General features: G+C 46.1%; 1 protein-coding gene and 1 long non-coding RNA gene across 4 annotated transcripts in view; one reads left to right on the top strand and one right to left on the bottom strand.

Moving 5' to 3' along the window:
* Positions 1-26,147, bottom strand: part of acj6 (abnormal chemosensory protein 6) — a 33,544-nt gene extending 7,397 nt beyond the window's left edge. For 2 of the 3 annotated variants that reach the window (XM_043432265.1, XM_043432266.1), the window contains exons 1-3: positions 25,286-26,147; positions 7,667-7,723; positions 4,163-4,369 (exon numbers count right to left, since the gene is read on the bottom strand). In XM_043432265.1, coding sequence (XP_043288200.1) covers positions 4,163-4,369; positions 7,667-7,723; positions 25,286-25,447 — 426 coding nt within the window. In that variant the 5' untranslated portion in view covers positions 25,448-26,147. The remainder of the gene's footprint in view (positions 1-4,162; positions 4,370-7,666; positions 7,724-25,285) is intronic. The other variant, XM_043432267.1, reaches the window with a different exon arrangement.
* On the top strand, positions 868-12,112 carry LOC122418195 (uncharacterized). The gene is made up of 3 exons (XR_006262464.1): positions 868-974; positions 11,625-11,865; positions 11,958-12,112. It is a non-coding gene; the product is annotated as an uncharacterized lncRNA (long non-coding RNA).
* Positions 26,148-27,755: the final 1,608 nt, after the last annotated feature.

The raw sequence follows: 27,755 nt of genomic DNA, 5'->3' as shown, positions 1-27,755 counted from the left end.
CGTTTCAGGAGTTGTTAATTGAAAAAATAATGAAAAATTTGCACGATTTCGAGGGTCGTTTTGAAGGGGTTTTCTCAATCGTCGATTCAATTCGGTAATTGCTCAAGTGTAATCCGAGAGTTGTGCGTTGAAAGTTGGCCGAGCGAGCGGGGGGAGGTTCAGCGGAGTGTAAAATGCGAGAGTAACGCGTGGTCGGAGCACGGTCCCCATAAATGTGCATAAATAAGGGATGCACAGAAACAATTATGCAGCACGTGGCGTGACGTCGGTCCGCGCGCGACGAGCCGGAGCTCGTTGCGCGCACCCTTTAAACGCGTGGATTTGCCGCTCTGCAGAGTAGCTTCGCGTCTCCGGTGACCGGGGCGTGTGACGAGAACGCGTCGAGGAGAGCGCGACGTCGCCGACGTCGAAAGTGCCGCGCGCGACCCCTAACAAATTATTTATGAGCTCCCTTCATATTTTTTTCCACCCTCCGCCCTCCCCCCTCGCGTACATTCCTTACGAGGTAAAAAAACACGAGTTTCCTCCCCGGGAAATGATGGACTCGGTTTTCAAGCTACTTTTCGCTCCGGAGATCCAGAATTTTCTTAATTTTCCCATTTTTTTGACGAAAAACTTTTTTTTTCTTCATTTCGAAAAAAAATCTTCGAGATTCGCCCTTTTGATATTAAAATCCGCGACTTTTTGGAGCGGGAGGTCGAGAATTTCGGTTATTATCACTATTTTTACTGATGCCTCAATTTTTTAAAATCTTTTTCAATTTTGAAAAACAGTTACAAAGATTCAACGTCTTGAGGTGAAAATCCGCCACATTTTGGGGCGGGAAGTCAAAAATTTCGTTAATTTTTCGATTATTTTTTTGTTTCAGAAAAACAAATATCAAGTTTTCACAGTCTTGATGTGAAAATCTTGGATTTTTGGTGGAAAAATCATCCCCTTTCTGGATACGAAGACCTCGGATATCGTCGCTTTTCGTAAGTTCGTGTCAGCAACTTTTTATTTTTTTATTTCGTAAAGTTGAGCTGGAAGATTGAAGAAATTCAAGCTCGTCGACCTGCGCGAACGCTTCCAATGAAAGAAGCATGATAAAATCAAAAGCCAGGGAATGAAGCATCAGTCGGTGCCTGCTCTGAAACACCCTCTTGAACCACTGAACAAAAATGTCTTAAAAAAACATAAAAACTGCGGTCTGCAAAACTCCTCGGCGTTATTTTTGTTCAAAGTGACACAACGCTTTGGAAAATTGACTTATTGGAACGTTTTTTAAAAAGTTTTGTCTTCGAGTGTACTTTTCAGAAAAAAATACCAAAAGGTCATACAAATCCATCTTCAGAGTGTTATTGTTTTTTTTTTTTTTTTCGAGAATTTGGATGAAAATCGAAAGCTTTTGGATGATTGTCATTTTTAGTTGTTTTTCTCTTCGCCATAAGAAACTTTGACATTTTCTACGAGTTCTCTGAAATCTTCGAAGTGCGATCTTTTCCTTTTCTGTTCTTTTTTTCCTCCAATTCAGCTTATTTGAAATAATTCAAAATTTTGCCTCGTAAAACGCCCTGGAACTGTGCTTATCCTTATCAGAGGACCTTAAGGAAGTTGAGGCCGTACAGTCATTTTTTTTACCCAAAAGTTATGACCTCTACCTTTCAAAAGTTAGACCGGTTTACAGTTTGGCAATGTTGCATACACTTTGAAGAAGAGTCGGGGAAAAAAAGACGAAAAATTGGTGAAAGCTCAATCGATTATAATTAATATAATCTCAGCAAATCTCCTAATAAATCCGAAAAAATTAACATTATTCAGCAAGCCTTGCTCATGTTGCCCAGAAAATTTCATATTTTCAGCATCATTTTTAACGGAGATATCACTGAATGTGTCTCGACTTCCATAAGGTTACGTGCCATTTGGCCCAAATTGTTATTGAAATTTTTCAGCAACGACGCTCCTAAACTGTCTGAGAATTTAGCTGATTTTGTTTTACCCTTTATGAGATGCAATCGTTTTAAAAGCGATGACACCATTTTCCAATGCGTCAACTTCCTTAAACTACCATTTACCGTAAAAAAAGTGGACCTTCACCTTTATCGAACGGCCCAACTACCTTTAACGTTATTATAGAACAGTTCATACTTGTCCACTCGTTCGTACTGTCAATAGAAAAAAAAATGAAATTTAGTTTCATTTATTAATCTTATTCATTAGTTTTTGAGAATTTTTGTACAAGAGCGCAGCAACAACCCCCTTTCGTTTGGCCCAAAAAAGGTCTGCTAGCGAAAGAGAATTCCCGTGTTTCGAGCAGGTGGATGTCGGCCGGCATCGATATACGTTGTAAATTAGGTTGGACGGGGGGGATGGAGCAGGGGGTGAAAACCACCCTCGAGTGACATCGGCGTTATGCGGGTAGCCAATTCTCTCGATGCTTCTTTCTCTCTCTCTCTCTCTCGTCGATCTATACGCGCGGGCAAAATATACAGAGAACGAAGGGATGATGCGAGCTCGGTTTCCACCGAGTCCTGCGAGCTCCCGTCGCACCGGGGAGATCCCCGTAGTCATATACGAATTCGGGGCCGGTGGCAAATGCTCTTTCTCGCTTGCACGAGGCTTGTTTTCTCTCCGGAGACCCCACGCAATATTTCATCATTAGAGTGACACGAGAGAGGGAGGGAGGCAGGGATAGGGTTGGAAACGAGCTCTGGCTCTCCCTCCCCTTCGCGGTGCTGCTCCGTCTCGGCTGGTTCGTCTCGGAGAGACAAGAAATTCTCATAATACGAAACTCGTTACACGCTTGGCTCTCGCGATTCGTCGCCGCAACCCTCCCCTCATAACATTCAATTCGTTCGAACTCAACTCCTTAATATCTCGCTCTTTCGCTCTCGGCGGAACGAATAAAAAGGTTGTTTATGCGACACTTGACGCTCGGACCATCTGTGCTCAGGAATCATAAGCGCGAGGGAGGTTTCACACATTCTCGTAACACGTGCTTAAACCGAGGTCCGACGGAGCTTGTGTATTTATGAGCAGGTTGTGTTTTTCGGGGGTCCGAGCCAGCGGGGAGTCATTCATTTCGGATGACGGCGAGCGTGAGTTTGCTAGCGACAAGTGGCGTGCTAATTGCCAACTGTCACGAGCAACCGAAGCGTTCCGAAAACATCCGAACTCGTTTCGGCCGGGCTCCCCTTTCCCATCCGACTTGATCGTTTTTTTTATTGCTTTTTTCGGGGTTGATGCTCGCCGGGCGTGTGCGTTTTATTTTTCATTACTTTTCGGTGGGCTTGACGAAAAAGAGATTTTTTTACGGTGACGGATCCGAATTTGTATGATTCAGGGGACTCCACCGTTTCGGCGAGCGGGAGACTGCGCTCGAAATAATACAAAAATACCCGGCTCGCGGAAATACTTTTTTCTTGTTTGTCAATAAATCATAGCCAAGCCTCCGCGAGGAGGGAAAAAGCTTCGGAAAAAAATATATTTCGGCCTCCGCCGAGCGCGTGTCCCGCGTGAAAGGAATTTTTAAACTTCATCAAATATTTCAACTGCCCCCACCCCGGAAAGCTCCGCTTCAACTCTTTTCAATCCTTTTTTAAATAAAAACCCCAAAAATCGGATCCGCCTCCGCCCTCCTTTCGCCCCATTGTTTTCCGATCTTTCCCGGTCCTCCCAGCTTCCCATTCGACCACGAGCCTTTTTTGAATTCTCCCCATTTTCACGGTACTTTCTAACGCAAAATTACCTACGCGGCGCTCATGCGATCCGCCGATATCTACGCCGATTTTCGGCTCCCCCGACTCGATGAATCTTCCCACTTCGGATCCACCGGGCTTCTCCCTTCATTTGGACAGCATACGATAACGTTTTTTTATTCCTTTCGTTTAAAAAGTCGCGGATCCACGGCCCCGAAAAAATGGACTCCGAATTCGGCGAGCTCCGAATGCGAATTCGGCTCCAAATCCGAAAATCCACTTTCAAATTCTTTCGCGTTTCAACGTCCAGAAATTTTTTTAACAAAATGCCGAATCTTCAGTCGCCCAGCGGTCCCGTCGAAGCGATTTTCCGCCAGGAAAATTCATCGAGTCAAGTGAAAAATGTTTTGCAGCGCCCCCCCCGCAACAAAGTTGCAACTAACGTTTATTTTTTTGGTTTTTATAATCAATTTTGGCGGACTCACAAATAGGTGTGATTGTACCTGATGATGTGGTCGATTGTTCGGGTGTGGGGCCGCCATGTGAGCCCCGTGATGGTATACCGAGACCGGATCGTGTTTAAGGGGCATCGGAGTGCCGGCGTTGTGCTTCCCGAGATCGGCGGCCAGGGCCTCCGCTCTCGAGAGCAAACCGTCCTGGAGCCCGCTGTTCAGTCCCCCGAAAATGTCACCCTGCAACGAAAGAGATAAACAATCGATTAATCATTTATATTCGGACGTCGAAAGCCCGAATAATTAAGGAACTAGGCGAGGTAAACATTGGCTTGGGACGGGGAGGCTTGAACTTCCCAAGGCTTCGTCATCCCCTGCCCCCCACCCTGGGCCATTAATCTTTCATGCTAAAGTAGAGTTTGCTCGAGCAGGTTTTCCCTTCGATTATTTATGAAGCAAACCGTTTCTTTTCAGGTGTCAATCCACGAGGATCGTCTCCAACGCAATTTTAAGCATCCGATTTTCCTTCATTCAGTTATTCGAAATTTTAAGAGTTGTAACATGAGATTGGAGAAAAATGAGGAACTCGAGATTCTTATTTCCGATCGACTCTTCAGCAGATTACGTGTTTAACCGAATATTCCATCTTCGAATTCGTATTTACTCGAAAATCTATATTTCGATAGTTTTCATTTCGAATGCAATTTTAACATACCCTGTGAAATTTCAAAAGTTCATGTTTTCGAATTCAAAATGTAGAGTAATTGTTTTATAGACGGACCAGAATAGAGAGCAGCAAAAAATCGAAAGTGAATTTTCCGAGCTTATAAAACTTGGATATGCAGAATAGCGATGGCCCGAAAGGGCGAAAGTCGAAATGGCGATGTTTGAAATTGGAGGTCACCGGTCTGAGTGAGCGAGTGAGTGTCTTTTGAGCTCCGCTGCGTTTCTTTATTTCGATCGCTCGACTTTTTGCTCTTTCAGTATTTCAACCTCAGTAATATTAGCTCTTTCGTTATAATATTTTCGAAATAGTGAATATTTACAGTATCGCTGATCGCAGTAATTTTAAATCGCTATTTCATTCGTGTGTAGTTTCTACTTTATTTATATTCGCCATTCAAAGTTCTAGTCGAATTCGTCAGTCTCTAGTAAACCCGGTGAATTCCCGGGTCCGCGAATCTTCGTCTTTCTCAACCAGAGTACTCGGGGGCATAAAAATATTTCCAAAAAATCGATTTCGAGAGATCCAAGGATTTTTCCTCGAAGGAAAATGTCAGAAAAAGCGGTTTCGAGTCCCGGCCACTGGGGGTGTTTGCCCAAGGATTTTAAAATCGGAAATTCCTCCTCGTATAGTGCCTGAGTAAAAACGCCTCGATCAACTGATAAAATACATTTGATAGGCGATGATGAGCGAGTTTAATCTCCGGCGGGGAGATGGCGTTGAAGAAAAATTTGTAGGGTCGAGTCAGCGAGCAGGTCTCTTTGTCTGGCTTCATGGAGACGAATGTTTGGGTTAAGGAGTGCGTTAACTGGGCGATAAATCGTGAGAGAGACTCGCGGAGTTGGAGTGTGAGAGGGATCATCCCTTGATATTGTTCTCATTAGGAGGGGGTGGGGTTGGGGCTTGTTTAAGGGTGTAATGCGTTTGGTACTGTCGGCCGAACTTTAGTGGCTCTCGCGAATATAAATCGTTCTCGTTAAGGGGCTAGTTAGCAGGCCGTTGTTTTCGCAGTGTTAGGAGACTTGTTGCTGGAGGGTTAACCGAGGGGCGAGGGGGTGGGGGTGAGTTTTTCTTCTCTTGTCGGGCGCTTCTTCTTGGCTGGCGTAGAGGTTAATGGAGTCATTTTTCGAGGTGTGAAGGCGAGCCCTGAAAGCGTCTTTTTTTTCTCTCCTGCGGGGCGTTAAGGATTAGCCAATTAGGTTTGAATCGCTCTGCGAGGAAAGCGGCGCATTATTTATCCGCGGAGTATTCAGCGGTTGAAGAACGTTCGAGGAGAAGCTTTCGGGAAAGCTCCTCGAGAGTTTTCCGTTCTCGTTTTCCTCGAATTTGAGCGAAGCCCCGGCGGGTCGGGATCCGTTATTTTCGGCGGTTAACCTACTTCCCTCGTCGCTGACGTTTTCTCCGTAATTTTCCCTCGATTCAATATCCTTTTATAAAGCGAATGGAGCCGCGGCATCATCGGGGCTGCATGTCTCGGGGAGCGACGGGCTTGTCTGCCTCTAAAAAAGCTTTTTCCCCAGGAAAATTCGACGTTCGACAGGAAAATGGAGCAGACGAAATCGACCTTTGAGTGGCGGAGGATCCGGCGCCGCGAGGACCGAAGAAAATTCCGGGTTTTTCATTTTCCGCCATTTTCTCACACTCAAAAGCCCCCCGGATTTTCCACTTTTCTCTCGTTTCCCTTTTTCTCGCTCACTTTCCAACTGCATTTCCATACGACACACTTGTACACGGGGCACACGGTTAATACGTCCGCTAATAGAAATCGATTGTTTCGCGAGCCCCTCGCACACGCGCTCCTGCCTCCCCGTGTGTGTAGCTCACTTTTCCTCCATTCCACAGCTCGAGAAACGTCGAAACCCTGGCATTTTCACTGAGACAAGCCAGAACTTTCGTTCCACCGAGAACGACTGAAGTTTATTCGATTAAATTACCCTTCCCCACCCCTCCGGCCCGTCTTGCCGCGCCCCACCCCTAAATCGAACGGAGCAGTATCAAACCATTCGAAACCCACGGACATAACGTCAACACGAAAAACGATTTTCATCGAGGAAATTCGACCTCGTTATTGCCATTTTTATAATCGAAATTGATTCGAGCATTTTCCGTGGGGTGCGAGTTTCGAAAATATTATTTAATCGAAAAGTTGCATCACCGGAAGAAAGTAGATCTCGAAAAAATGTTTAGGAATTGAAAAAAAATTGGAAAATTGATTAGGAATTTTCGAGTTTGATTTCGATGGGTGCGAATCTGTTAAATATTTCGAATAAAACGAAACGCGATAGAAACGAAATGAATTTTGAAAAATGAGGAAAAAAGAGCAACGGAATTTGGGACGCGAAAAATCGACTTTTCGAAGAGATTGCCCGATTTCGAGGTCCCGGTCGAAGCGCGAGGGCGAGAATAACTCCGCTACGAGGGTTGTTCACGTTGCAGGTGTCCGTTCGCATCCGTGGAAAGCGCATAAGTGACACTTGCCACTTTTTATGGGACTCGAAACGTGCGGTGGCAACGAGAGAGGGAGAGACGATGCGCTCGTTCATCGTCGACGTAAATAATTGATACGCCTGGCGGCGATAATCGTGACCACGAGTTGGCGAGTTTACGTCAAATGTTTTTATCCACTTTTTGTTAATTATTTTCCCGGCTCGAGAAGAAGTTTGGGAAACCGAACCGGAAGTGGGCGTTTCGGCTTCCTCTTTCCTCAGCCGCGAGTGTTCAGATGCAAAAAAACTGTCGCAGGAAAAAGTCCGCAGGGGTTGTTTTCTGATTGGTCCGAAATAAGCATCAATTTCATCGGGTTTTGTACTCACGTTGTGTCTCGGTGACCACGAGTTGCACATTATTGAGGCATCCTCCAATATTCGGCTCTGTAACATGAGAAAAACAAATGGGAAATGAAAAATCGATCGTTAAGCAAGGACAGGGGTGGGGGGGGGGGGGATGAAAAACTTGAAATTCTCTAAATATAACGCGACGTCGAAATGAATCGACGTCGGGGGCTGCTTTCCCGACGACGACGCGAAACAAACTGGCCTAATTAAGCTCTCCGACGGATTAAAATGTAGCGCAAATCGATTTTGAATATCGATTCGACGCGAGCTGACTTTTCGGACTGAAATAACAACCACGGAGGATAAAACGCTCCAGGAGTTATTTGCATCGCAGAAAATCGAGTCTGCGAAATCGCCGACAAAGCAGATCCGAGTCTCTACGCCGGATTCGGCGTCCGAAATACCCTCCGAAACCAGCCGAAAGAGTCGGTTTAGATTCGAATGCTTAAAAATAATTCGGACGACGATATTCGGCCCCGTTCACCCTCCGCTTTTCATTTGGTCCTACTTTTTAATTTATTCTCACAGATTAATGGGCATCCGTAAATATAAATACGTTCGGAGCCCTAAATCGGAGCGTTTACAGGTGTCAAGTGTCCCAGACGATTACTCGATCCTCTCTGCTCGCTCATTTATTAATCGCGATCGGGCGTCTGGTCGCTCATCGCCGAAAATTAACATTCAGCTCACCATATAATTGTACATATTTCGGGGAAGAATGAGAGGCAAAGAGCCCGCCGTCGGCGTGTCTCGACGAGATGTCGGTCACGAACCGCGCTCCAAGCAACACTCCGGCTTCGAAATTTATCTGTCCAAATGCATATTTTATCGCAGCGAATGGATAAAATGTATATTTGAATCAGCAACCCCCCCCCAGCCGGGGGTGGAACGGCGGAAAATCCACGCTAATCGGCGTGTAAGATTGACGGATTCGGGGTATGAGACCGACGCTGTCGCGACGCCGTGCACGTCGCCAATTAAGCGAGTTACTTTCGGAGCTTCCCCGTCCCCTTTACCTACCGCCTTCCCGATCTATAAATTTTCATGGAAAGCTCACAAAGAAATTCACTCTGGAATTTCGGCTGTTTGAGGAAGATTTTTTGGCGATTTTCCGGAGATGAATTCTTGAAAACTATTTTCTAGAAAAGATTTCTTGAGAAATTGAGGAAACCATTTTCCAGACTCGATTTTCCAAAGGATTCTTAAAAGTTGCCGGAGATACGGAGTTCCTCGGAAAACACTTTTCATAGAACATTTTTTCCAAGAAATTTCCTCGAAATCATTTTCCGGAGAGAATCCCTTGCGGAGAAACTCTCGGAAATCATTTTCCAGGATCAATATTCCAAAGAATTCTAAAGAATTTCCAGAAACCCAGAATTTTTCGGAGGAAACTTTTCACGGAGCATTTTCCGGAAGGAATTTCCTGACGATCATTTTCTGGAGAGAATTTTTCCGCGAAAAATTCTCGGAAATCATTTTCCAGGCACAATTTTCCAAGGGATTTTCAAGAATTTTCCACAAGCACGGAATTCCTCGAAGAAAACTTTTCATGGAGCATTTTGTGGAATATGGATTTCCCGGAAATAATTTACCGGGGTTCATTTCTCAGAATGAAATTCTCCTCATTTTCCAGATTAAATATTTCAAAGAATTTTCCACACTCGTTAAATTCCTCGACGAAACTTTTTCATCTAGCATTGTTTCGAAGCAATTTCCCAGAAATCATTTCCCGAAGGAAATCTCCAGTAAAGAAATTCCCAAAAAAAAATCGGCCCCTCTCGACTTTCCCCCCAAGTGTTCCGACGCCAATTGCCAGGAAGAATTTTCCGCAAAAAAATCTTGAGGAACGATTTGCCAAAGAGGATTTCTCCGAAAAAATGTCTCGAAAAGAAGCTCCCCGAAAAGCTTCCCTCGCTGCTGCTTTTTTCCGGGAGTTTCCAGGCGTCTTTCCGCTTCCCAGGGCTGCGTCGTCGAGTAATAATTGTAAGGTTGATTTCAAAAGAGGAATTTAACCGCCGGTAATATTGGTGTGGCGAGAGCGTATACGGGGTAGTAAAAAAAATAGTTAAGGGGTAGAAAAGCCGTGACACGGTAGTTTGGGGGTGGGACCGATCGCAATAGAAAAATATGTGTTTCGTGCGAGGCTAGACCGGGGGCAATTTGTCCCCGGAAAACTGTTACGAGCATTGCCACCCGTTGCGGGGAGGAGCAGCAGCGGCGGATAAGTATAGAGGAGCGTTTACCCTCGTTCACGGTGCAACATTTTCATTCTTTCTTTCATTGTTTTTTTCTCATATTTGTTAGGACACGCACGGGGGGGTGGACAATGTTGACAAACTCGTAAATATTTATAGATCGGAGTTTCCGTAAATTATATTTGCTCGTTTGAAAAATCAGCCCGAGTTTAAGGGGGTCCGGAAGTGGCTCCGCGAATCGTATTTTTCCCTTGAAAAATGCGAGGCGCACCTGAGTCTCGTCTTTGAGAATGTTTTTCCGGCGAAACGATCGCCTTCCCGGTCACGCGAGCCCCACAAAAGTCTCGTTATTTTACCGGAGACGTTTATTCCCGGAGCCCCAACTTCGGGGGTGGTTCGGGGCTGGATAAAACGCGAATATGAAGGGGCTCGAGCTCCGAAAGCCACGAAACATCTTCGGGTCCGTTTCTCCTTAAATTTTCTGGCGTGTCGCCCCTAAAAAAGCCACAATTTTCCGAATTGATGTTCCCGTAACCCCCCTCCGCGGGTACGTGACACGCGCTTCATCCCTTAAAGTACGAGGCCAGAAGATAACGGAGCAGCATCGCGCGATTGGCGCTCCAATTTCCTCCCACTTTTTACCATCTTCCCGACACACTTCGGAGCGTTCGTGGGCTTCGAAAGAGTCAGAATTCCAACCCGTTCCATCCGGGAAAACTCGGTCGATCCAACCATTATTTTCTCGAATCCCGAATCTTCTCGTTCATCAGAATCCTCGAAATTCCTCGAACGAGCAGCGTCGATTTTTCCTCACGCCAAATTTTCAACTCAATTAAAATTCACTCCAATGTTCCTGCTTCCAAAACGACTTTGTAAAGTATCTCGAAAGTTGTTTCGACCAGCACGAGCTTGCACCAGAATCCTCAATTGAATTCATCCCCCCCCCCACGACTATTTTATTCCAGCTACGAAGCTTCGTATTTCCCTCGATAGAATCGAGGCTGCCCAAAATCTTGGATGATTCTTACGCGAAAACGTCCATATTTTTCTAGAATCGTTGAGTCTTTGGTGATTATATTTAGAGAAGCTTATCGAAGCTTTTATCACCAGCGGAGTGTGAGGGGATTGGGGGTTGGGGGTTGGGGGGGGGGGGGGGGGGGCGAGCAGCAGCAGCTAAGGCAAAGTTTCTTCTCGGCGAAGGAACTTGGCTGATAATTACTTGGATTTACGAAGACGTTGTCTGAGTGACAGAGAGTGAGAGAGAAGTTGGAGAGGAGTAGGGGAGGCGCGAGTCAAAGTGTGAAGTCGTGTTCGGAGTCCCCTGCACTTTGGCGCTGGCAGGAGTCTCGCTCTCTCTCTCTTGTTTCTCTTTCCTGTACGTTAATAACAAATGAGGGGAGCTTACGCCTCCGAGCTTTTGTTATAATCGTTGAGAAACTTGGCTCCATCGTCACTGTCAACGTCCGCCTCTGCCTCCTCGCGGCCGCCCTTCCGCGGCTCTTTCCGCCATTTTTATTATTCACCGGATTCGTTTAAAGAAGTTTAAACACCTGTCGAGCCTCTCCGTGTAAGCTGGCGAACAGTTTGATGAAACGGCTCGCTCTCCCGTCACTTTTCCCCTCATTTTTCACCCTTTTAATGCGCGAGCCAACAAAACAATTTCATCAGATGAAAAAGGCTTGATGAATTTTCCCGAATTACTGTCAAAATTAAAAAAAACAGATTCAAAATTCCCCTTCCAGGATTCAGGACGAAGATAATCGCCTCGCGCGGCTTTCCCGGAGTTCAGGGGGTCGTCCTGGAAGTCAAGAGCCGCACACACGCGAGTAACCGAGCATCCCCCGGGGGCGGGGTGAAGGAAAGGGCTGCTTTCGGACGTTTTTCCTCCTGACTTCGTCAGCAGACAGCTTTTCTAGACGGATTCACGTTGAGTCGTAGCTCATTATTATTTCAGGATAAAAACACGAGAGCGAATCTGCGAAGGTAAAAAGAGAGACCCCCCCCCCGCCCCCGCCCCCGGGGGGCCGACTAAAGGGAATTTATGAAATTCTTTAATGTAATATTCTGATTCGCAGGGCCAGGAGTTTCTGTTCGCATGGCGACTAAGTGCCCATGCAGCCTGTTCCAAGGGAGATGGAAATTCGAGGAAGAGTCGTCGAGGGTTGTCTAACCGGGAGAGGCTTCGGCCGGGAGCGTCATTAATTTCCCGTTCGAATGGACGATAATCCATGATTGTTATTATTTGGGAGTAGAAATTGGTAAGCCTGAAGAGGGTGAAATACGCGGAAGCTCTTTTGAAAGGGTTGTGAAAATAGGCTACGCTGCTGGGGGGGCGGGGGTGGGTTGGGGGGGGGGGGGGGGAGCGTGTAAAAATCAGTGATTTCGTAGCCCCGGTGTTCTCTCTCGTATCGAGGCCACCGACGCTCATTGGCTCAGGGAGCGTTCCGCCCCCGCAGCCCCGCCAATCAGACCCGTCGTCGTGCTTTTCCTCCGCTCTCTCTCTCTCGCTCTTTGCCTCTCGCGTAGCTTCCTCATCGATCCGGGGCCGCCGGCACACACCATCCGCCTCGCGGCCGATGCGAAGCACCGAGCAGGCACGAGAGAGCGTCGGCCATTCTGCCCCGGCTGCCCCGTCGCCTCCTCGCCTCGCTCGACTGTCCTTGTGTCTCCCTATCCATCATACACGACAATACGGATTACAATCCCGGAACGCCCGAGAGACTTTACCTCAAAGGCTACCGGAGGAGGAGGCGATGGCCCGAGCAGGAGCTTCGTGAAAAATCACTCTCCGCTCACCTCTTCGATTGATTCTTCAATCCGAAGAAACCCGCGATCGGTAGCTCCTCGATCGATGAGACCGCCGACGGGAACGTTGCTACAAAACCCTGATGCCCTCTGCCCCCGCCCCCTTAATCGAGCCCCTCTGTATCCGGGGGTGTGTGTGTGTGTGTGTGTGTGTGTGTGTGTAAAGTGCTTCTAACAACTCCCCCAGAAATTATAATTTAATCATAAAATCAACCTCACCATTTGCTCGAACTTCCATTTCCCTCACCATACCCCAACTGATTCTTGAGTGTCTGGAGTGCCGATCCAACGGCACGGAGAATCTAATGCTCGATCTCGCACCGGCATTAGAGATGGGTACTAACGCCCCCCCCCCCCCCCCAACCAAAAGGCAGCCTCGTCAATTATCACTACGATCCTAATAACCATTTCGCTCCACTACCTCCTGCTATACATTCACGAACACTTTCCATCCAACTACTAACTTCTCGGCCCTAATGGAGAACCTCAAATTTTCACCCTCCTTTCGCTTCTTCTCCCCCCCCCCCCCCCCCCTCCCCCACTGCCCCTCGACTTGTCTCGCTGTCCTCACACTTTCAACCCTTCGAATCCAACCTGACTCGTTACCCCTACCCTTGCCAGGTTTCCGGATCCCTTTAACGAACCTGCCCAATCACTATTTTACTGTGCCGAATCCATTCGGACGAATCCTCACTGGAAACTCGATGAAATCATTTTTTTTTTCTTTTTTTCTCAATCTACCCACTGACAGGACTCTGAATTATGAGAAATTACATAATTTTGACGAAATTTTTTAAATATTTGTCAATGGTAAAATGGGCTCTTCGATTATTTCGAAAAGAAACATTTTCTGTGTTGGAAAAAGAATGTTTAATTCACTTTTTTGTTTTTTTTTTTAAGGTAGCTCATGCACGATACGATTTTCTTAAGAAAGTCAAAAGCTTGTAAAATTTTAAAGACTTCGTCTTATTGGTTATTTAGATAAACGTGTTTAAATGTGAGGAAAAATACGCAGGGTCATAGGAACTGTGCTTAAAAAATCGTTTATCTTTCCATGTAACGAACGAACGCTTCTTACGAAGTTTATGAAAAACGTACACAACTACAATGAAGTATATAACGAAGGTCTGGAAAAAAATTCGAGACGATTGTCTTACCAGTAATAAAGATATAGTAGTACCTTAAAGATTTAACGAAATTGGTAATGAGCGCTCGTACAACCTCACATTCACTTATTTCGGCATTTCGTTTCTTCCTGGCTTGGCCCATTCCTGTCATGGCCTTTTATTCCTGTCATAGTCTTTTTATTAATACTTTTTTTTTTTATTCATTTCCCTTTATACTTTCCCTTTGCGCTCTCTAAAGCGATTTTTGACATAAATTTATTTATTCTAAAGGTAAAAAAATATATACACGAAGCTAACGTCGAACGAGGAATTGAGACTGAAAAAATTCTGCTTAAAACTTCATATTTTGAGGCAAAATGAATGTTGCAGTAAATTCGCTGTCTGCAGCCTCAACGTTAACGGGTTCGATTAAAGGATTTCAGGGACAAAGAAAATTTAAAAACTCGAATCGAACGAGCGATCCTCGTAAATTGTAAAAAATCTTTTTCCAGATGCCTCGGACACGATTTTCGTTTACGCTACACCTCCAATTCCCCCTCCAGTTTGTTTACGTTTTTCCATTCCTCGCTCCTTTTGCCACCGGGATTCGGTGCGTCGTGTTAGTTTTTATCGTGGCGATGCTTCCGCGATCGATCACTCGAGCTGTCAGACCTGCTGGGCTGTTGTGACAACCTTAATCCTGAGATTCCTCGGGAGGGAAGGTGCGTTTGTTAATTCGAGGATGACACATGCTCGAAAAGGCTGGTCGGTGGAGGAGCGGAGCAGGAAAAAGGGCTCGGGGAAGGCAGCAGGTCGATGCTCACGTGCCCGGTGCTCGGCTCGCTCGAGGGACGATCGAAACACGTGTCAGCACGTGCGTACTATCCGAACCTCTTACAAAACTATCTCCTGCTCGAAATATCGCGGCGAGAGATCTCCCCCTCGAGGGGGAAACCTCCGCGTCCGAGGTGACCGCACGTAGGGCCTTAAAAACAGCCCGAATCGGCTGCTCGCCCAAAGTCCTCATCCTTCCTTCCGAAAACGTCTGCAGACACTTTCCTCTGCGACTAAATTCCCTCGAACGCGTGCCACTGTCCCCCACAAACCTCCGCTGTCACGGGACACGCGCTCCTCGATCCCTCCGGACTCGCAACGTGAGCATTAACTTAATTGAAACGTCGATTTGTTCGTACGCGCCGGATACCGAATAATTTTATTAACCAGCACCACCCCGGGGTAGCAACCACTCGAAACGAATCTTCTGATTGTTTTATTTCGATGGAAATCGCAAGATTTTACGTCTCCGAATACGAAGGACCACGCGAATGCGGTTTTGTCGACTTTTCGGATGTTTCGGTCGAAGAGACCCCCGCCAATGCCAATTATTTGGAGGGAACCGTTTCATCGTTTTTGTTTGAATAGAATCGAAGAATTCGGCCTCTCCGAAAACGAACGACGATCCGAATACGGTTCTGTCAATATTTCGGATGTTTCGGTCCTGCTCGGGGGTGCTTTTTCAGGCCTGAGTCGCTCGAAAATCGTCAATGCTTGCAGCGAATTTTTGGATTACTTTCATCCGAAAAATCAGGGAATTTGAGTTTTTCGGAGTAACGATAATCCGGATCGAGGTCAGTCGCCTTTTTGGTGGGGATGCCAATCTCAGGATCGATTTTTCAGATCGATTCTCTCCCACTGGTTAAAGCAGTTCGACCGTTCGATGAAGGACGGTGAAGCTCCACTTTTTTGCAGTAAATCATAGTCCAAGGTCCCATGATGACGATAAGCACAGTTCCGGAGCCTCTTACGGGGCTGAATTTCGAATTATTTTATTCACAATTTCGAGTTTTTAAGACGGTACCTTAAGGGAGAACTCGCAATAATATTAATTGTGAAAAAATAGTGCGGTGTTCGAGCTTCGGAAAAGTTCATATCGTCAAGAAAATTTATCACAGATTCCGTTTCTTTAAAAAAAAAAACATTACCTTACGAGGCTTTTGAGAAAGAAAACATGAAAAACTCGAGTTTTTGACCCGCCGAAAGCGGATGTCACTCATCACGTCGTTATTTATTAAAATTCTGTGTTTAATTAAAACACCGAATCTACCCGAGATATCAGAGTTCAAAAATTCTATTATGCAGTTGAAATACCAATGAATAAACCCTTCGAATTTCAAAAGTCTACGTTTTTATTCCTCGCCGCAAAAAAATGGCGAAAAAACCCCATAAAATCCGGTTGCCACACGGGCTGAAACCTCTTTTCCGTCGATCTGTCAAATTTACTCAGCTGCTGCTTGGCTCTCACGTCTCTTTATCGTAGCGAGTCGTAAGAGATCCAATACCGGAAGTTCAAATTAAACTTAATATTCCATCCAAAATAGGCCTATAAATGCAACTTTCTTTCGGAACTATTAGATTACTACAACTCTTGAGTATATTTCAATTTTTTTCCAGCATTTCATGGATTTCTATGCAAATATATTATTTTATAGCAACCGGAAGTTAGGTGTTGTGAAACCCGTTTTTAAATTCCTCCACAAAGACCATCCGATTTGAATTTCTCTGAAACCAGCTCGATAAGCAACCCTGAAATTTTACCATTTTACACAGCCATTTATTAAAAGTTTAAGCACAGCATAGAAAAATCTTGTTTTAAATCTTATGCTGATGTTGCCCAAAAAATTTCATATTTTTAGCATCATCAGCAAATTGTTATTGATTTTTCTCACCAACGATGCTCCCAAAGTGTCTGAAAATTTAATTAACTGATTTTGTTTTACCCTTCACTTTATGAGATGCAATCAGTTTAAAAGCGACGACATAATTTTCCTTCAAATGCCTCAACTTCCTTAAAAATCATTCTCATGATGAATTATTTTTCATTGAAATTCACGCAGAATCGATGAATTTTTTTTAACAATTCGTGATCCCCACTTTTCGGGTACTGTTCACCCCTTGCGAGGTGCACCTCGAAGAGGGTAAACAGTCCGTTTCCGTCGAGCGCATTGGGGTCGGAACAAGCGAGTGTCACTCTTTAAATATGAAGCTCGCTCGCGAGTGCTGGCCTCGGGAGCCCACTGGGAAGAGGATCGAATTTGTCCAATAATTTTCAACCTCGTTATCCGCGTCCTCCTGTGCCATGGCGTATCATTCTCGGATATTTCGTTTTCTCTTTTTGTCTCCGATTCTTCGTTATCACTATTTGCGCAGTCTCGACATTAAAATACCTCCCGGTCGATCCTGCCGCTCGCTCTCTCCTCATCGCCAGGGAAAGTGTTTTTAATTGACTAAATTGGCTCGAGTGACCTCCGCTCTCGTATTATTCTCATCGCTTACCCTCCAAACTCGATCGAATTCGGAGCACACTTTCTTTCCTTTCGATATAAATTCACCGAAAATCATCTCGGAAGCATTTTCCAAAAAATTTTCGTGAAATTGCACTAAAATTCAATTCTCACGGACCGTGGCTCCGAAACCTTGATCGCGAAAGGAAATTAAGCTTTTTTCTTTTCCCTCTCAAGGCGATGCCCAGTGACAATGAAATGGAAACTTCGAGCTGTTGTGACTCGTCGAAATATCGTCGTGGAACGACTTAAAGCCAGTGTTTTCCGACGGTTTTTGGTAGACTGAGACTTTGGGCCTGGAAAACCCCAAAAAACTGGGATGCGAGACCAAATAAATTGGAAAAAAAGATAAAAAATCTAAAAAATTGACGAAAAGATTTTTGAAAATTCGATTCTCGGTGAGAAATTAAGAGAAAATAAAAAAAAAATGTTTCCTCGCAATCTCAATACCAAGAATTTCGATGACGACGCAAAACAGAGCGCCCCGTCCGAGTTTGTCCCCGGCCAAGGGTCACGAAAAGGGGGAAACGAGGGTCTGTCAGTGGAGCGAGTATCGAGAAGCGAGCAGGTGCGATTCACTGTTTTTTTCACTGCCACCAGGAGGTCTGTGTCGAGTAGAACATTGAAGCGAGTGTGCGTTTCCGTCGTTGAGTTGGAAGTGTGTATGCAGGAGGAGACGAGCCTCCGATACGGATCGCTAAACGAGGCATATGGCTGTAATAACAGACTCTTGATTTTCCCTTCGTCAGGGGCTGTTTCTCGGTTTCACAAAACTTTCAAACTCCCGCTCGAGCGTGAATTCACCGTTCCCGAGATTTGCTTCCGCGTGGGGATAAAACGTTAGAATGACTAAAAATTCGAACAGCTCAAATCTCGAGTCTGTAAACTTCGAATGATAAAATGAAAACAGAAGAATTCGACTAGAACTTTGAATGTCGAAAAAAATAAATAATGTAGAAACTTAAATGTTCTACTTTATTTGAATATTCTCACAATTTCGAAAATACAATAACGAAAGACTGAATATTACTGAGGTTGAAATACTGAAAGAGCAAAAAGTCGAACGGTCGCAATGGCGAAACGTTAAAAAGTCGAACGATCAAAATAAAGAAACGCAGCGGAGCTCGAAATACACGCGTCTCACTCACTCATTTACTCAGACCGGCGATCTCCAATTTCAAACATCGCCATTTTGACTTTCGCCTTTTCGGGCCATCGCTATTCTGCACATCCAAGTTCCATTTTCCATTTTGCTCCATTTTGAATTCGAAAACATGAACTTTTGACATTCGTGTGGTCTGTTAAAATTGCATTCGAGATGAAAACTATCGAAATATAGATTTTCGAGTAAATACGAATTCGAAGAAGGAATATTCGGTTAACGATGTATGGTACAAAAGTCTAAATAATTAGAAATTGATCAAATTTGCTGATAATGTTCTTCAACATCAAGTGCGAAAAGACAATTTTTTTCAAAATTTTCTTCTCCTTAGTTATCGAGTAATTACGCATTAAAGCAGATTTCTTATGCCCGGAAACGCTATGTTTATACACGTCAACTTTAGTGATCAATTACTCGATAACTGTACAGAAGAAAAATCTTAAAAAATTTGTATTGTCAAATTTTGCACTAAAGAATATGTTCACCAAATTTTATAAAATTCTTATCATTTTGAAATTTTTTATATTTTCAGCATGGTTTAGCGTGGCATCATTGTAAACACGTAATCTGCTGAAGAGTCGATCGGAAATAAGAATTTCGAATTCCTTATTTTTCTCCAATCTGATGTTACAACTTTTAAAATTTCGAAACATTGACCCTCTACAATTCGCTTGTTTGACATATCGAACCCTTCGCTTCCTCCGTCTTTCCTTCAAATCCGTTTTGTTCTAAACCCCAAGTTCAATTTCGCTTCGTGCCTCAAATCGACGAATCCGAATTTGCGACTCGGGGATTCAGCCTTAAAAATTCGGATCCTTTGTCAGTTCGCCGGGGCCCTGAATATTCAAGCATAATTTTACAGGCAACAATTATAATTCGCTCCGCATAATTGAAACCGACGTCTCTACCCGGATGAAATCCAAAAACGAATTTCGGATCCCGAGCAAACAATTCGGATGTAATTTCAGGCTTAAATTCCTCCAATATTCCCACCGCAGTTTCCTCCATTTCCACGATTGTTTCACTACTAAAAAAAACTCAATTGAGCCCGCACTAATTAGTCCGTCGAAGTACGCGAAGTAAAACTGAAATGAGGCAATTAATTCGAGGTATTTCGTCGATTGCTCGATGATTAGAAAATGAGTGTGTAATTTGTGGGGAGCCCCCCCCCCCCCTCCCCCGCCCGGGGGAGGGGGGGGTGGTGAGTTGGATGATATTTAGAACTCATTAGGTCCGACTCGTCGACGTCGAGGGTGGCCCTCCACTTGTCATTTTCGCAGGTACCTTTCGAGTGGTGTTTTTTTTTTTTTTTTTTGTATCGGATCCTCCCCTCGAGGGTTGCTCCTGCTTTCCGTATCGTTATACCTCGTGCGTCTATTTTATTTTATTATACACTTGTCCCGGGTATATCCCCGACCGCAAGTGAAGGGAGGAGCTGTAAGTATTATTGTAATTACACACTTAGGTTTATTTCCTGTGTGTAAGCCACGCGAGTTCGGGGGCAGGGGGGGGGGGACCCTCGCGGTGGGTGCTTTTCTCTCGCTCCGCATCGGCTTATGGTATTACGTGCCTCGGAAATCGCGTTTCAAGAGGTCGTGTAGATGGGCCAAGAGTTAGGGGTGGATCCGGCGGTGTGGGGCGAGGGGGGGGGGGGGGGGGGTCGATAGAACCCCACTAAAAATAATAATAAGTGAGCGTTAACAGCCGCGCGGCTTTCGCCGGAAGTTCCTTTTCGCCCTCGCGTTCCCGGTGCCTTTAATCCTGCGCCACGACGGGATAGCGCTCACGCGGCAAACTTTCGCAACCCCTTCGCAGCCCCCGAGTCATGTTTGTCTTTCGTTCGCATACGTGCTTAATTTTATACTCATACATTGACATTAATTTTGTGAGACTTAACATCGGGATTAGGAGCTTGCGACGCGATTGCTTCCGGCTGATCGGTTCGGGTGCTGAAAATCGGCAAGTTCCTCCTCCCCCCCCCCCCCCCCCGGGGGGGGGGGGGGGCTTCAGGAGCGTTTTCCACTGACGCTGTGGCCAGAAATTCTCTCCTAATTAAAAGCACTCCCGGAAGGAACCTTGCTGGCGATTAATTACGATTTTATCGAGTCCCACTCCCCCGTTTTTTTTCTTTCTTTTTTTTTTATCTCCTTTCTCATATTAAAGGTGGATCGCGCGTCATCGTTCGTGAACGTGCGTGACCACTGCAAAGCCACGCGAGCCCTTTTACCTCGTCGAAACCGCGTCGCTGCTCATTTTCTATCTTTGCCTGTTCCCCCCCCCCCCCCCCCCCCCACCCCCACCCCGCGTGCGATTCCTTGGCCCTCTATTTACGCGTGCAGACCTTCACGAGCACTTGTCGATGTCCCACTCGTCCAGTTCCCCCTCCTTTTTTCTTCTCTTTTTTCCATTCGAACGAGTCAGGACACTCGAAACAATTCGGCAGCACACTTCGCTAATTCGCTGCAGTCACGTGAGAATCTCCGTCGTCTTTTTTTTGCCCGCCCCCGGACTGCGTCACCCAAAAGAGTTTCGACGCGCTCCCAAACTTTTTTATTTCTCAACCTTCGCCCCGGGGCTCTCGCAGCTGATTCGTATATTTCCAACTAAAAACAACGGAGTTTCGGGGAACAATTGAACTTTTATCGATCCTTCGCCACTTGCCGAACTTGAGCGGAGCCCCCCTCTGCGGCTGGCCGGCACGCGGAGCTTCCACTTACGAATTTTGTCAACCTGATATTACGACTCGGATAACTTTTCTTATTCGAGAATTTGATTTTTTTAAGGCCTCTCTGAAAGCGCGTGGTTGGGAAAAACTTTGCCGAAACTCCGTCGAAGCTCCGGGTCTGAGGGCAACTTTTGTTACACTCTTCGATAAATAAAAGGTACATTCAATCGATCCGGGACAACTCTTTTGGAAAAAGAAATTGGAAGAAAGACAGTTTCAAGGGCTTATGTACACTCGTGATGGGCGGAAAAATCGAAATTTGTTTTTATTGAAGCACAATCTCTGAAGAAAAGATCTCACCAAATTTCATAAAGATCGAAATTTCATACGAAATTTCAAAATATGAATTTTTTGTTAAAACTGTTGCCATTTTTTTTTAAATCAACATTTTTTAAAATCTTTCGTTCAGGCCCAAGATATTAAATAAACAAGTGGTATAAAGTTCGTATGGATCGGATTAATAAATTTTTAGTTGTCATGTCCACTAGTGCTCAAAAAAAAGGTGCTGCTGGAATACAGCTGAAGTTGTGCAATTTTGAGAAATTTTTTGATGAAAAAAACTGTACAAGTACATAAACATGTGTACTAACGCACGTCGTTCACAGTTTTTCGATAACATTTATTTTCGTATCGAAAAAAAAATTAAGAAAATCACGTTTTCTTGCTCGCTGCAAGTGCACATAAGACCTTAATGAATAAACGAAACGCCACAGTATGCGAGAAAATTGAGGAATAAAATAAAAATGAAAAGTAAACCATAAAACTTGAATAACGATTGAAGAAGATGAAAATAAATGGAAAGCCTTAAAATTCAATGGCAAGGAAACGAACATTTTTAACAAAAAAATGCAATGTCATAAAATAAAAACCGGATACAAACCGAAATGAATAAAAATTAAAAACAGTAGAATATCAAATAAAAGGATCCAATAAAGGAACAAAAAGAAGGGCTTAAAATAAAAAAAAGAATTTTGAAGACCAGAAATTCGGGGTTGTCGCAGTACAAATCGTTTTATTCCCCCCACTGAGAAAAAATGGAATTTTTCCATCGAATTTTTCATTTCGCTGGTTAAAATCACTAAAATTTGACTTTGTTCCTCCCATTGGTGTCACAACCCCAATTTTTCAGCTCCAACGTTCTCCCGGTTGGAAAGGTCGTCAGAAAAACCGAGCTGAGAAACGAGGGCACACTGTCCCAGTTTTCTTAGGCTCGTCGCAGCAGTGATTGGCCCGAAAAAATGTTTTTTTTCTTTTCAAACGTCTTCGAGCTTCCTTAAAGTGAGAGTTTTTCCAGGGTGCTTGGAACGCCAGTTGTTCGGGGATAGATTCGAGTTTCCGTGCATCTTGTTGGGTGCAAAAGGAGGCTCGTTGCGTCGAGCATTATTTTCAATTTGGTGGGTCGAAATGAAGGTTCCTGTTGGAAGCATCTCCGCGGTGAAGTCGCACAATAAATAAGGGCAAAGCGAGTAGTAAATATAAATCAGGAGTGATTGGATGTAAGTGGGGAGGGGAGCGGGGCTTTATGTGTCCCCAGCGTCCCGTGTGCGGGCTCGATCTCGTGGCCGTCTCTTGCCCCCTCCGCTGGGCATCTATTTTTTCCCTATCGATGCCAGCCCGATCGAGTTTCTCGCCAAAATAGTGCACTCACTATTTTTCATGCCTCGCCTGTTCGGGGCCACTTTCCTTTTTCCCTATAAATATAAAGCCCACATTTTAGGTGCGTGACATTTCGACATTCTCGATTCCGATAATTTCCGGCTCGAGCTTACTACTGCGCCGTAATTCCTTCGCGAACATCGACGTTAGCCTGACCCCCGAGTACGTCCAACCAGTGAATTATTTTTCCCTGGGAACCTGCCTTCGTTGCCCCCCACGCACTAATTTGCCTTTTCCTATTACTTAATTCAATTATTCCATCAACACGATTGTTTTCCCATCAAAGGCATTCGATTAAACCTACCTCCGGACACTCACCAACGGGATCACGATTTTCTACCCCAAAAACCTCGGCTCCGTAGCCTTTTGTGCTCGGAAACGAAACTCGGACTCTGAAACTACGTCGGACGAGTCCAAACCCCGGTTTTAGCAACAAAAAGGCTTTTTTTGTCAAAAGTGGGAGGCTGCGGCTCGAGCAATGATTCAAAGTTCCGTTCTACTCAACAATACCAAAATCGTAATTCCTCTTCGATAAAAAGAGCAGGGACTCGGAACAGGAGTGTTCGGGCGAGTGGCAAGCTCCTTTTAATCACCGAGAAACCCAAAAATAATGAGCTGCGATCCGAATCAACCTTGTTTACGAAGATCCCACGATATTTATCTCACGCTCCGGCTGCGCGGAGTTTCTCCTTACGAGGTCGAGAAAAACAGAGAATTTCCGGTCGCCCGAGCGTGGCGATAATGATGAATGAACGAGAAATGATTCTCCTTGAGTTCGCGGAGCGTACACACACGCACCCAGGAGCGGCCGGCTCGGGAGTTGTAATTTCGGTGACCCATTTCGTGACCCGATCGAGAAGGGGTTGGCAAAGAGCGATGTTTACTTTCAATGGTTAATGAGCCATGTGCGGCGGGACGAAATGCACTCGTTTCTTCGTAGCTCCACCGCCGCCGTCGCGAGGGATCGATAATCCCGAGAGATATTTTCATTGAGCATCGTTTCCCCTGCCGTTTGTATTCGGAGGATAAAAAACGCGTTTGGATTCGAGTGAAAAAAAATCGCCGAATTCTCGTCAGCCCTCAACGAATCCGAATAATCAGCGCGAATAAATAATGAAAAAGATGAAAAAAGCATGAGAGAAATCCGATGAAAATGAGTTACGATTATGGTTTAATTGGAAAAGCAGCATCAGGAAAAACCCGCGACTCTGGCAATCCGTAAAATTGGAACGATAATTTCGTCCGGTGGACACCGAATTCATTAAAAAGGATGCTGCCCGTCCGCTCCATTAATATGCAGCGCGGTCGAGCTGTATTAATTACCATCGGTAACGAGATTCTCGGGGAAACCCTACGGCTCCTCTCTCTCACTCCCTCGGAGCGCTCACCGGCGAGAGCGTCGAGCGTGAAAGAGCGCGCGATTGCTCCAGATCGAATAATTGAATTGAATTAGCCCCGACGTGGCAGGTGCTCCCGAGATTATTCATAAACGCGTGAAAATAACGAAAAGTTTTGTCCGAAATAGCCGAATTGCGAATTCATTTCGGATCGAAGCGATCCTGCGACCGTAATCGTCCGATTGCTCGCTCCCCCCCAGTGCTTAAAAGAATCAAAACAATGCGAAGAAAGTTTGAAGAAATAAAGATCGACGCTACACCGACGCTTTTAATCCTTTTACGTCACGTGAGTGAAGGAAGCGACTGTCGTCACTCCGGGGCCGAGCAGACTTCCGGCGGTGCTTAGCACTTCGATCATGAATTTTATGCTCTTCGCGTAACCTCGCCAGCTCCGATCGTTTTAAACCACCATTTACATGACTTTTCCTGCTCTCGATTCTCCGCCGGGTCCGAATGGCCGGAATTTTGCTGGCTCCGAAATCTCGAGCCTCCGAAATGTGAATTTAGCGTGTTTCACCCTTCGCCAAAGTTTGCACTCGTTTCCTGTTCTTCCCTCGTTAAAACTCGCGCGTTTGCACAATTTTTTCGTCCCTTTTTCCATCCGTAAGGACCGGGCCGGAAAACTCGAAGTTTTTTCGGCCGAAATTCGGATTGAGATTCGATGCAGGCTCCGGGCGACCCGGAGTTCGGTCGAGATTTCACGAATTTCTACGGATTATCATTTCCCGAAGTCTCGTCGTTGTTACTAAAGTTATTTCCGTCTCCCGAAGGAGAAATTCTCGGTCCAAACGAGCCGGAGATTCGCCTAGAAAAATATCGTCCGAAAACTATTTCCCGCAACTCATCGAGCGTTTTCAGCCAAAATAACGGACCCCGACGCCCTTAGTTTCGGAGGCACGGAAACTGGGACGAAAACAAGAAGAAAAAGCGGAGCCTCGACGGCTGGGGGAAGCGCGGAATGGTGCGGGTGCCGAATAAAGCAGTAAAAGTGAATGCGAAAAGCGTAGGATTATCGTGAATCCGAGGCGATGAAATCCGCGCTTTGATTCTCTCGCTCCGTCGATCGGTGGAGCCTGAAAAGCTCCCCCGGGCGAGCCGGAGCTTAACCAAACCTCGGGGATTCCGTTTTCGACGGAAGCTCGAGTGGCTCCTTAAAACTGGCTTGATTGAAAGGTTCGAAGAAGGGAAGAAGGTAGAAAAATAGTACTCACAGGCGGATTGGGCATGCACCTTCTCGGTGGCGGGGGCATTTGTTCCTGGGCGGTGCGATACGACGGCGGTGAATATCGCCCGGACGGGAAGCACCCTGGGGCCGAGATGGGTGCCCCGTGGAGTCCTTTGCTCCCCATCATTTTGTCCGGCGAGTACATCATCGTGGGTCTTTTAAAAGGCGGGAAATTTCGTATCGTCTGGGAGGCAAAAGGGTTCGGCGAAAATTCGGCGTGTTCGGTAGCTCCCCCGCACTCAACGTTTCAACACACACGACACTGATTGATCTCGGGAGATAGTTTCCACCGGGAGGTGGTGCGCGTCACTGCTCGAAGAAGCTTTTAGCCACACCCCGGGATCGGCGGTTCCCCGAAAGCAGCATCTTCCTCGTGGCCGAACAGGGAGCAGCGGCAGGGCCGGTGAGCTTTTCGGCGAGCGTTGCCGCGTCAATGAGGCCGAGGTAGCTCGAGGTCTGCCCGGAGGCTACGCCGCTTCCTCATCGTCATATTCGGGGGTGTTTATCTCCGTCGACGAACTTTGATCACTTGCACTAGAGAGTCGGCTCGCCAGGAGGAGACGATCCTGAGCCTACGGCCGGGTCCGACCGGAGGGAAGTCACGTCGCGCCGTGGTCACTGGCGCGCCAGCGGAACTGCATTCTCAATGACCCGGGGAGGGATACTCGACCGGATGCTCTCGGAGGATCTCGCGAAGGAGGCCGTGAAAAAAAGCAAATAAAATAAGAAAAAGAATATTCGGGCGCGAAGGTGCCCGCCCGACGTCGTGGCTTCGATGCTCTCGCGGCTCGGCGCCCCTATCGAGACCTTTTTCTCGGCGACTAGCACGGAAGAGTGCGCGACATGTTCTGCTGGCTCGCGGATCAACCGTGCCGCCTCGGGGGAGGGAGCTCGAGGTGGTTCTCCGTCCTGGAGGGGGTGGGGTGGCCTGGGGTGGGTTGTACGAAAGCTCGAGGCTTGCTGCGCCCTCGGAGGCTGGTGAATCGCAATCGCCACCGGAGACGGGGCTTCCCTCCAGGAAAGTGTGCACGACAGCACCGATCGCTCGAGCCCCCTCGACCCCCCGCCGCCTCTTACGGCCCTACGGAAGAGCCCGAAAAAGCAAAGAGACGCGGATTAAACCGGCACCAGGAATACCAAGACGGAAACTACGCGTGTGCAGCAGGCCACTATGAAGCCCGCGCGCTTCCCGCCACAATCGAGCCTCCAGTCGCCCAGCAACCCCTGCCTCCAAACAGACGAAGACGCGAGATGGATGAGCCCACCCGGTGGGGGGAAAACGCTCCCCGAAGGCGGAGCCCCGACCCACGACGCTTGCGCCCTCGCTCCAACCAGCGGCCATCTTGCATCCCCCTCGCTGCTCTCTCTCCCTCTCGAGACCCCCTCCCTCCACACTTTTATTACGAAAAACTTGGCCGCGCACTCACACCGGCTTCGCACCAACCCTCGACGCACCCCTCCACCCCCAACTCCTGGCGACGACGACTCCCAAATCGCCCACCGAAATCAACCCTCTCCGAGAACATCCACACCGAATAAAAACACCCATGCCACCGACCACTCCAGCCAGAAGCATCCAAAACACACTTACTTTCGACGTTTCATGTTCAAACCAACGGACCAACGCTCCGTCGATAAGACTTTTTACTTCGACGCACCATGGACGAGGCATCCACGACATTCGAGAGCGGGAAATTTCGTTCTAATTTCGTGCTTTTCAACCCCTCGATTGGGCGAGGTTATTGGGAGGCTGCTGGACAATCTGAACGCTAAGGGACCAGCTTTTTGCGAACTATTTTCATGGCTCGATAGGCTTCTTTTTCATCCTCAGGCATTTCGATTCGGACCCCTTAATTTTGGGGTTTTGGGAAAAGTTTTGGGGAATCAACGAATTTCGAAGAATTTTTTTTTTGGTGGGGAATGAAAAATTTCTATTCAGGCTCCATCGGTGCTTCACTTTTCTACCATTTTCTCTGGCTATGCAGCAACCAACTTTTCCTCAGAAGAAAACCTGCTCGGTTTCCCAACCCCCTTTGCTTCCGGTCGTCCCAACTTCAGTCAACACTTGCAACTACCTCATCTTTATTAATTTTAAGTCTAAATTATTTATAAAACTCATAAACACTTGCATTGAGAACATTTTTATCGCAAGAATTTTATAAAATGCTTTAAACGTGTCATAAAAGATCAAATTTATACTTCAACCGGTACCGGTGACATTTTAAATGCACGCATTAAAGGCACCAAGAAAAACGAATGGTCAATTCATTGAAAAAAGCGAAGCTACTCGACGAATGGAAGCACGTGAGTCAGTCTGAAAAATAAATTTGTTGAATTTTCCCAAAGTTCAATCCCCTTTCGACGCGTCAAAAACTCGAGTTTTTTTCATGTTTTCTTTCTTAGAAGCCCCGTAAGGTAATGTTTCGTTTTAAAGAAACAAAATCTGTGATAAATTT

This window comes from Venturia canescens, chromosome 11 (assembly GCF_019457755.1).
Source record: "Venturia canescens isolate UGA chromosome 11, ASM1945775v1, whole genome shotgun sequence".
NCBI lineage: Eukaryota > Metazoa > Arthropoda > Insecta > Hymenoptera > Ichneumonidae > Venturia > Venturia canescens.
This window is presented reverse-complemented; position numbering and strand designations above follow the sequence as displayed.